Source organism: Salvelinus namaycush, unplaced genomic scaffold (assembly GCF_016432855.1).
Source record: "Salvelinus namaycush isolate Seneca unplaced genomic scaffold, SaNama_1.0 Scaffold62, whole genome shotgun sequence".
In the NCBI taxonomy this organism is placed as follows: domain Eukaryota; kingdom Metazoa; phylum Chordata; class Actinopteri; order Salmoniformes; family Salmonidae; genus Salvelinus; species Salvelinus namaycush.
The window spans coordinates 138852-150000 of record NW_024061331.1 but is presented as its reverse complement, the minus strand read 5'-3'; the positions used below and the strand labels follow the sequence as shown (position 1 = coordinate 150000).

At 39.9% G+C, this 11149-nt stretch overlaps 1 protein-coding gene across 4 annotated transcripts in view; it reads left to right on the top strand.

The window, feature by feature from the left end:
- Positions 1-11149, top strand: part of LOC120042128 (cytochrome P450 3A27-like) — a 61672-nt gene that overhangs the window by 4140 nt on the left and 46383 nt on the right. For all 4 annotated transcript variants that reach the window (XM_038986986.1, XM_038986985.1, XM_038986987.1 and 1 more), the window contains exons 4-9: positions 1571-1670; positions 1917-2033; positions 6140-6228; positions 9102-9250; positions 9646-9773; positions 10079-10157. In XM_038986986.1, coding sequence (XP_038842914.1) covers positions 1571-1670; positions 1917-2033; positions 6140-6228; positions 9102-9250; positions 9646-9773; positions 10079-10157 — 662 coding nt within the window. The remainder of the gene's footprint in view (positions 1-1570; positions 1671-1916; positions 2034-6139; positions 6229-9101; positions 9251-9645; positions 9774-10078; positions 10158-11149) is intronic.

Here is an 11149-nt window from a genome sequence, read left to right as displayed (position 1 = left end):
TACTGAGGAGTGGCTTCCGTCTGGCCACTCTTCCATAAAGGCCTGATTGGTGGAGTGCTGCAGAGATGGTTGTCTTCCTGGAAGGTTCTTCCATCTCCACAGAGGAACTCTGGAGCTCTGTCAGAATGACCATAAGGTTCTTGGTCATTTCCTTGACCAAGGCCCTTCTCCCCCGATTGCTCAGTTTGGAAGGGCGGCCAGCTCTAGGAAGAGTCTTTGTGGTTCCAGATTTCTCCCATTAAAGAATGATGGAGGCCATTGTGTTCTTGGGGACATCAATGCTGCAGCAATGTTCCCCAGATTTTTGCCTCGTTACAATCCTGTCTCTATAGACAACTCTTTCGACCTCATGGCTTGGTTTTTGCTCTGACATGCACAGTCAACTGTGGGACCTTATATAGACAGGTGTGTGCCTTTCCAAATCATGTCCAATCAATGGAGTTTACCACAGGTGGACTCCAATCAAGTTATAGAAACATCTCAAGCATGATCAATGGAAACAGGATGCACCTGAGCTCAATTTGGAGCCTCATAGCAAATGTAGATAAGGTATTTATGTTTTTTGCTTTCTCGTTATGGGGTATTGTGTGTAGATTTATGAGTTTTTTAAAAACTTATTTAAATCAATATTAGAATAGGGATTTACCAAAATGCCTCTGTGAAGAACCTATGATGGGAGGCAGTCTGTTCTGTGTACCATGTAGGTGTATACATAGTGGTTAAAGCCAGGTGTGTTTCTCCTCTGTGAAGGATCTATGATGGGAGGCAGCCTGTTCTGTGTACCATGTAGGTGTATACATAGTGGTTAAAGCCAGGTGTGTTTCTCCTCTGTGAAGGATCTATGATGAGAGGCAGTCTGTTCTGTGTACCATGTAGGTGTATATATAGTGGTTAAAGCCAGGTGTATTTCTCCTCTGTGAAGGATCTATGATGGGAGGCAGCCTGTACCATGTAGGTGTATTTATAGTGGTTAAAGCCAGGTGTGTTTCTCCTCTGTGAAGGATCTATGATGGGAGGCAGCATTTACCATGTAGGTGTATATATAGTGGTTAAAGCCAGGTGTGTTTCTCCTCTGTGAAGGATCTATGATGGGAGGCAGCATTTACCATGTAGGTGTATATATAGTGGTTAAAGCCAGGTGTGTTTCTCCTCTGTGAAGGATCTATGATGGGAGGCAGTCTGTTCTGTGTACCATGTAGGTGTATATATAGTGGTTAAAACCAGGTGTGTGTTTCTCCTCTGTGAAGGATCTATGATGGGAGGCAGCCTGTACCATGTAGGTGTATTTATAGTGGTTAAAGCCATGTGTATTTCTCCTCTGTGAAGGATCTATGATGGGAGGCAGCCTGTTCTGTGTACCATGTAGGTGTATATATAGTGGTTAAAGCCAGGTGTGTTTCTCCTCTGTGAAGGATCTATGATGGGAGGCAGCCTGTACCATGTAGGTGTATTTATAGTGGTTAAAGCCATGTGTATTTCTCCTCTGTGAAGGATCTATGATGGGAGGCAGTCTGTACCATGTAGGTGTATATATAGTGGTTAAAGCCATGTGTGTTTCTCCTCTGTGAAGGATCTATGATGGGAGGCAGCCTGTTCTGTGTATCATGGACAAAAGCATGATCAAGACCGTCCTGATTAAAGAGTGTTACAACATCTTCACCAACCGCAGGGTGAGACACACACACACACACACACACACACACACACACACACACACACACACACACACACACACACACACACACACACACACACACACACACATCCCCTAATAATAATCTGAATAATAATAATCCTTATTACTGACATTATTAATACATTATTTGTACCTTCATTTTAAAGTAGTGTGAATATTATGTAAATACTATGATCATTATTAAATCATATCATTGTTATAACTGTCCTCCATGTTGTAGAACTTCATGTTTCTGAGCGGCGAGATGTTTGATGCGGTGTCCGTTGCCGAGGACGATACATGGAGACGGATCCGCAGTGTCCTCTCGCCTTCCTTTACCTCTGGACGACTAAAAGAGGTAGAACCATCCCTCCATCTCTCCCTTTCTATCAACTTGTACATAAACGCTTTATAACTTGTTATGAACTCTTCAAAAACTCATTATAGCTTGTTAGAAACTATTAACTCATTATAGCTTGTTATAAACTCTTTACTAACTCTCCTCTGTGAAAAAACTCTTTATTAAAAAAAAAACTCTTTATTAACTCATTAAAGCTTGTTATAAACTATTAACTGATTATTGCTTGTTATAAACTCTTTATTAACTCATTATAGCTTGTTATAAACTATTAACTCATTATAGCTTGTTATAATCTCTTTATTAACTCATTATAGCTTGTTATAAACTATTAACTCATTATAGCTTGTTGTTTTGCACACCACATCTCTACTTGCACATGATCATCTGATGATGTATCACTCCAGTGTTAATCTGCTAAATTGTAATTATTCGATTTATTGCCTACCTCCTCATGCCTTTTGCACACATTTTATATAGATTCCCTTTTTTTCTACCATGTTATTGACTTGTTTATTGTTTACTCCATGTGTAACTCTGTGTTGTTGTCTGTTCACACTGCTATGCTTTATCTTGGCCAGGTCGCAGTTGCAAATGAGAACTTGTTCTCCACTAGTCTACCTGGTTAAATAAAGGTGAAATAAAAAAAATAAAAAAAATAAACTATTAACTCATTATAGCTTGTTATAAACTCATTATAGCTTGTTATAAACTCTTTACTAACTCATTATAGCTTGTTATAAACTCTTAATTAACTCATTATATCTTGTTATAAACTCTTTATTAACTCATTATAGCTTGTTATAAACTATTAACTCATTATAGCTTGTTATAAACTCATTATAGCTTGTTATAAACTCTTTATTAACTCATTATAGCTTGTTATAAACTCTTTATTAACTCATTATAGCTTGTTATAAACTATTAACTCATTATAGCTTGTTAATAACTTATTACAGCTTGTTATAAACTCTTTATTAACTCATTAAAGCTTGTTATAAACTCTTTATTAACTCATTAAAGCTTGTTATAAACTATTAACTGATTATTGCTTGTTATAAACTATTAACTTTTTATAGCTTGTTATGAACTCATTATAGCTTGTTATAAACTCTTTACTAACTCATTATATCTTGTTATAAAATCTTTATTAACTCATTAAAGCTTGTTATAAACTATTAACTCATTATAGCTTGTTATAAACCCATTATAGCTTGTTATAAACTATTAACTCATTATAGCTTGTTATAAACTCTTTACTAGATCATTATAGCTTGTTATAATCTCTTTATTAACTCATTATAGCTTGTTATAAACTATTAACTAATTATAGCATGTTATAAACTATTAACTCAGTATAGCTTGTTAAAAACTCTTTACTAACGCATTATATGTTGTTATAAACTCTTTACTAACTCAGTAAAGCTTGTTATAAACTATTAACTCACTATATCTTGTTATAAACTCTTTACTTACTCATTATATCTTGTTATAAACTCTTTACTAACGCATTATATGTTGTTATAAACTCTTTATTAACGCATTATAGCTTGTTATAAACTCCCTTTTAACTCATTAAAGCTTGTTATAAACTATTAACTCATTATAGCTTGTTATAAACCCATTATAGCTTGTTATAAACTCTTTACTAACTCATTATAGCTTGTTATAAACTATAACTCATTATAGCTTGTTATAAACTATTAACTCATTATAGTTTGTTATAAACTATTAACTCATTATAGCTTGTTATAAACTCTTTACTAACTCATTATAGCTTGTTATAAACTCTTTACTAACTCATTATAGCTTGTTATAAACTCTTTACTAACTCATTATAGCTTGTTATAAACTCTTTATTAACGCATTATAGCAGTGCTTTTGACCGCTGCACCACCCAGAACCCCTATCTTCTTCATTCTAATGACAAGCTTGAATCATAATATAGTACTAGAATTAGATGCAGATGACTAACGTGGATTTAATGGTTTAACGCTAAGGGTCTTTTTTTAACTTCTAGTTCCTCCCAAACCCGGATCCGGGAGCACCCCCACCAGTAAAAAAGCTGACTAGCATAGCCTAGCATAGCGTCACAAGTAAATACTAGCATCTAAATATCATTAAATCACAAGTCCAAGACACCAGATGAAAGATACACATCTTGTGAATCCAGACATCATTTCTGATTTTTAAAATGTTTTACAGGGAAGACACAATATGTAAATCTATTAGCTAACCACGTTAGCAAAAGACACAATTTTTTTTACTCCACCAGTTTTTTACTCCATCAGTAGCTATCACAAATTCGACCAAATAAAGATATAAATAGCCACTAACCAAGAAACAAATTCATCAGATGACAGTCTGATAACATATTTATTGTATAGCATATGTTTTGTTAGAAAAATTTGCATATTTCAGGTATAAATCATAGTTTACCATTGCAGCCACCATCACAACTCGACTAGAATAACTACAGAGAGCAACGTGTATTACCCAATTACTCATCATAAAACATTTCTTAAAAATACACAGCGTACAGCAATTGAAAGACACAGATCTTGTGAATCCAGACAATATTTCAGATTTTCTAAGTGTTTTACAGCGAAAACACAATATAGCGTTATATTAGCTTAGCACAGTAGCAAACCACACAACAGCATTGATTCCAGCCAAACATAGCGATAACGTATTCACCACCAAAATATATTAATTTTCACTAACCTTCTCAGAATTCTTCAGATGACAGTCCTGTAACATCATATTACACAATGCATATAGAGTTTGTTCGAAAATGTGCATATTTAGCGGCACAAATCGTGCTTATACAATGAAAATAGTGTCCAAATACTCAAGCAATCTGTCCGGCGCCATCTTGGAAAGACACCTATTCTTATCGAAAACTATTCATAAACTTGACTAAAAAAATACAGGTTGGACAGCAATTGAAATACAAATTAGTTCTTAATGCAATCGCTGAATTACATTTTTAAAATTAACGTTACTGCGCAATACAGGGTGCGATAACGCAAGGCTACACTGCAAGAAATGGCGTCTTATGCATTTGACATTTTTCAACAGAACAATGAATTATCAGCATAAATAGTTCTTACTTTTCGATGAACTCTCATCAGAATCTTGGGAAAGGTGTCCTTTGTCCAGAACAATTGTCTTTTGGTTGAAAGCTGTCCTCTTGTCCTGTCGAAATAGCCGCTAACGTTCGGCATGTGCCGGAAAGGTGTCCAACTCTTGAAAGCGCGTCACAAAGAAATGCCAGAAAATCGCAATAAACTGATATAAATTGCTATAAGTCGGTTTAAATTAACTACCTTATGATGTCTTTAACAACTATAACGAATAAAAACATGACCGGAGATATAGAACTGGCAAAACGAAAGCTTGGCAGGAGGCCACTCTGATGTCCCTACTGCGCCAGGCGCAACGTTGAAAAGGACGGTACTTCCGCTCCAGGGTCTTATATAAGGTCCCAGATTGCGCAATCCACTCCATTCAAATTCTCCCCGCTTACTGACATCTAGAGGAAGACGTATGCAGTGCATGTAGCCCGATGGCTTACATGGGGACTTATAAACTGACCTCAGAACAGGGACCTCGATTTCTGAAATCTCACTCCCTGACAGGAAAAGTGCTGCAAAATGAGTTCTGTTTCACTCAGAGAAATAATTCAAACGGTTTTAGAAACTAGAGAGTATTTTCTATCCAATAGTAATAATAATATGCATATTGTACGAGCAAGAATTGAGTACGAGGCAGTTTAATTTGGGAACACATTTTTCCAAAGTCGAAATAGCACCCCCCATAGGCTCAAGAGGTTTAAGGAGTCAACATGCTGTTCATATGAATAACTTAGCGGTTTCTCTCTGTTATTTATCCTGGGAAAGGGGAGTGGTTATTGGCGGTAAATCTCGGTAACCGGGTTATTGCCATTCAACCCTAATCATGAAACAGCGCTCTGCTAACCTCTCTCTCTCTCTCTCTCTCTCTCTCTCTCTCTCTCTCTCTCTCTCTCTCTCTCTCTCTCTCTCTCTCTCTCTCTCTCTCTCTCTCTCTCTCTGTCTCTCTCTGTCTCTCTCTCTCTACACTAGATGTTTTGTAACATGAAGCAGCACTCTGCTAACCTGTTGAATGGAATGAAGAAGCAGGCAGATAAAGACCAGACCATCGAAGTGAAGGAGTGAGTCCTGATTCCTAACCTCTGGCTTTTCACCTTACACCTCTGAGTCTTGATTACAATACACACACACACACATATAGCCACCATTTGTCTTGATGACAGCTTTGCACACTCTTGGCCTGAGGTAGAATACCTCATGATAAGCTGTAGACCACACTATCTACCAAGAGAGTTTTTATCTATATTCTTCGTAGCCGTCTATTTACCACCACAAACCAATGCTGGCACTAAGATAACACTCAACGAGCTGTATAAGGGACTCATTGCAGCTCATTGTCATTGAAAATAAAAATGTACCAGTAATTCGCTCAATATGGAAGTGGCCAGATGACGCGAATGCTACGCTACAGGACTGTTTTGCTAGCACAGACTGGAATATGTTCCGGGATTCATCCAATGGCATTGAAGAGTATACCAGCTTCATCAATAAGTGCATTGATGACGTCGTCCCCACAGTGACTGTACGTACATATCCCAACCAGAAGCCATGGATTACAGGCAACATCCGCACCGAGCTAAAGGCTGCCGCTTTCAAGGGGCCGCTTACACTAATACGAACGCTTATAAGAAATCACACTATGCCCTCAGAAAACCATCAAACAGGCAAAGCGTCAATACAGGACTAAGATTTAATTCTACTACACCGGCTCTAACGCTCGCTGGATGTGGCATGGCTTGCAAACTATTACAGACTACAAAGGGAAGCACAGCCACGAGCTGCCCAGTGACACGAGCCAACCAGACGGGCTAAATGCCTTTCATGCTCACTTCGAGGCAAGCAACACTGAAGCATACATGAGAGCACCAGCTGTTCCAGGTGACTGTGTGATCACGCTCTCCGTAGCCGATGTGAGCAAGACCTTTAAACAGGTCAACATTCACAAGGACAGATTACCAGGACGTTTAATAAGAGCATGCGCGGACCAACTGGCAAGTGTCTTCACTGACATTTTCATCCTCTCCCTGACCGAGTCTGTAATACCTACATGTTTCAAGCAGACAATCATAGTCCCTGTGCAATAGAAAGTGAAGGTAACCTGCCTACATCACTAGCATACCGCCCCAACAGATCCATAGCACTCACGTCGGTAACCATGAAGTGCATTGAAAGGCTGGTCATGGCTCACATCAACACCATCATCCCGGAAACCCTACACCCACTCCAATTCACCTACCGCCCCAACAGATCCACAGATGATGCAATCTCTATTGCACTCCACACTGCCCTTTCCCTCCTGGACAAAAGGAACACATGCATGAAAATGATGTTCATTGACTACTGCTCAGAATTCAACACCATAGTGCACACAAAGCTCATCACTAAACTAAGGAGCCGATTACTAAACACCTCCCTCTGCAACTGGATCCTGGACTTCCTGACGGGCCGCCCCCAAGTCTGCCACACTGATTCTCAACACGGGGGCCCCTCATGGGCTTGTGCTTAGTCCCCTCCTGTACTCCCAGTTCACCCATGACTGCATGGCCAAGCACGACACCAACACCATCATTAAGTTTGCTGATGACAAAATAGTGGCAGTCCTGATCACCTACAACGATGAGACAGTCTATAGGGAGGAGGTCAGAGACCTGGCAGTGTGGTGCCAAGACAACAACCTCTCCCTCAATGAGAGCAAGACAAGTAGCTGATCGTGGACTACAGGAAAAGGAGGACTGCAAACATCCCCATTCACATCGCCGGGGCTGTAGTGAAGTGGGTCAAGAGTTTCAAGTTCCTTGGTGTCCACATCACCAACAAATTATCATGGTCCAAACACACCAAGACAGTCGTGAAGAGGGCACGACGACACCTTTTCCCCCTAAGGAGACTGCAAAGATTTGGCATGGGTCCCCAGATCCTCAAAAGGTAATACAGCTGCACCATCGAGAGCATCCTGACCGGTTGCATCACCGCCTTGTATGGCAACTGCTTGGCGTCTGACCATAAGGCGCTAATGACGGTAGTGCGTACGGCTTAGTACATCACTGGGGCCAAGCTTCCTGCCATCTAGGACCTATATACTAGCGGTGTCAGAGGAAGGGCCAAAAAATTGTCAAAGACTCCAGTCACAAAGGGCCTCCCGAGTGACGCAATGTGCCACTAGAGATCCTGGTTCGAGTCCAGGCTCTGTTGCAGCCGTTAGACTGCTGAACGATTAATCAAATGGCCACCCAAACTGTTGACATATTGTTTTACTTTAGTTTATTTAGTAAATATTTCTTAACTCTGTTTCTTGAATTGCATTCTTGGTTAAGGGCTTGTAAGTAAGCATTTCACGTTAAGTTCTACACCTGTTGTATTCGGCGCATGTGACAAATACATTGGATTTGATTTAGTTGTGGTGGGTAGTTGTGGTCAGTAGTTGTGGTCATTAGTTGTGGTCAGTAGTTGTGGTCACTAGTTGTGGTCAGTAGTTGTGGTCAGTAGTTGTGGTCAGTAGTTGTGTGGTCAGTAGTTGTGTGGTCAGTGCTTGTGTGGTCAGTAGTTGTGGTTAGTAGTTGCGGTCAGTAGTTGTGTGTTCACTAGTTGTGTTCACTAGTTGTGGTCAGTAGTTGTGTGGTTAGTAGTTGTGGTCAGTAGTCCTGTGGTCAGTATTTGTGTGGTCAGTAGTTGTGTGGTAAGTAGTTGTGGTCAGTAATTGTGGTCAGTAATTGTGGTCAGTAGTTGTGGTCAGTAGTTCTGTAGTTGTGGTCAGTAGGTGTGTGGTCAGTAGTTGTTTGGTTGTGGTCAGTAGTTGTGTGGTCAGTAGGTGTGGTCAGTAGGTGTGGTCAGTAGCTGTGGTCAGTAGTTGTGTGGTCAGTAGCTGTGGTCAGTAGTTGTGGTCAGTAGTTCTGTAGTTGTGATCAGTAGGTGTGTAATTGTGATTGTGTTGCAGGTTCTTTGGGCCCTACAGTATGGATGTGGTCACCAGCACATCCTTCAGTGTGGACATTGACTCTCTGAACAACCCTTCAGACCCCTTCGTCTCCAACGTCAAGAAGATTCTCAAGTTTGACCTGTTCAACCCACTGTTCCTCCTAATCTGTGAGACCGTATACGCACATACACCTACAGACACACAGATGCAAAGTTGTACTTTTTAATCATATGAAGTTGTATACCTTTCTATAAAACATTCCTCTCCACCTCTCCTTCCCTCTTCTCCCTTCCTCCCCTCCTCTCCTCCTCTCCCCTCCTCCTCTCCTCTCCCCTCCACATCTCCTCTCCTCTTCTCCTCTCCCATCCTCCCCTCCTCTCCTCTTCTCCTCTCCGGTCCTCTCCTCCTCCTCTCCTCTCCCTTTTTCCACTCCTCTCCTCCTGTCCTCTCCCTTCCCCTCCTCCTCACCTCTTCTCCTCTCCCGTCCTCCCTTCCTCTCCTCTCCTCTTCTCCTCTCCGGTCCTCCCTTCCTCTCCTCTTCTCCCCTCCTCTCCTTCTCCAGTGCTGTTTCCCTTCATAGGTCCTATCTTGGAGAAGATGAAGTTTACCTTCGCCCCTACTGCGGTGATGGACTTCTTTTACGCCTCGCTGGCTAAGATCAAATCTGGACGTGACACTGGGAACTCAACTGTAAACATGGTTTATATTTATATTTGATTGTTATGTTGATATTTTCATCTGTACATTTATATTTGTATTGTAATATTCTGTACTTATTTATTGTGTTTAGGAAACCTATGTAACTAGTTATGGGCACCAATATGAAACGTCCATATCGATATCATGATGAATTCAAAAACACTATTTTTGTGACCTCAATATCTACATTCATATTAGAATCTGTTTGTGTTGGTTGTGATTGGACCAGATCCAGTAGAATATGTTGGAGTTGGTTGTGATTGGACATATTTGACCGAAATTCATTCTGCTTGCAGAATCGGGTGGATTTCTTACAACTGATGATTGACTCTCAGAAAGGCAGCGACACAAAGACAGGAGAGGAACAGACTAAAGGTACCTGTCGAACAAACACCTGGAAACTATTGTTACAAACACACACCTGTAAACTACTGTTTCAAACACACACCTGTTACAAACACACACCTGTAAAATACTGTTACAAACACACACCTGTAAAATACTGTTACAAACACACACCTGTAAACTACTGTTACAAACACACACCTGTAAACTACTGTTACAAACACACACCTGTTAAAAAAACACACCTGTTGCAAACACACACCTGTTGCAAACACACACCTTTAAAATACTGTTACAAACACACACCTGTAAACTACTGTTACAAACACACACCTGTTACAAACACACACCTGTTGCAAACACACACCTTTAAAATACTGTTACAAACACACACCTGTAAACTACTGTTACAAACACACACCTGTAAAATACTGTTACAAACACACACCTGTTACAAACACACACCTGTTGCAAACACCACCACAAACACACACCTTTAAAATACTGTTACAAACACACACCTGTAAACTACTGTTACAAACACACACCTGTAAACTACTGTTACAAACAAAAACCTGTAAACTACTTTCACAAATACACACCTGTTAATAACAGACACCTGTAAACTTCTGTTACAAGCACAAAACTTTAAAATACTTTCCCCAACACAAACCTACAGTTGAAGTCGGAAGTTTACATACACCTTAGCCAAATACATTTAAACTCAGTTTTTCACAATTCCTGACATTTAATCCAAGTAAAAATTCCCTGTCTTAGGTCAGTTAGGATCACCACTTTATTTTAAGAATGTGAAATGTCAGAATAATAGTACAAAGAATGATTTATTTCAGTTTGTATTTCTTTCATCACATTCCCAGTGGGTCAGAAGTTTACATACACTCAATTAGTATTTGGTAGCATTGCCTTTAAATTGTTTAACTTGGGTCAAACGTTTCGGGTAGCCTTCCACAAGCTTCCCACAATAAGTTGGGTGAATTTTGGCCCATTCCTCCTGACAGAGC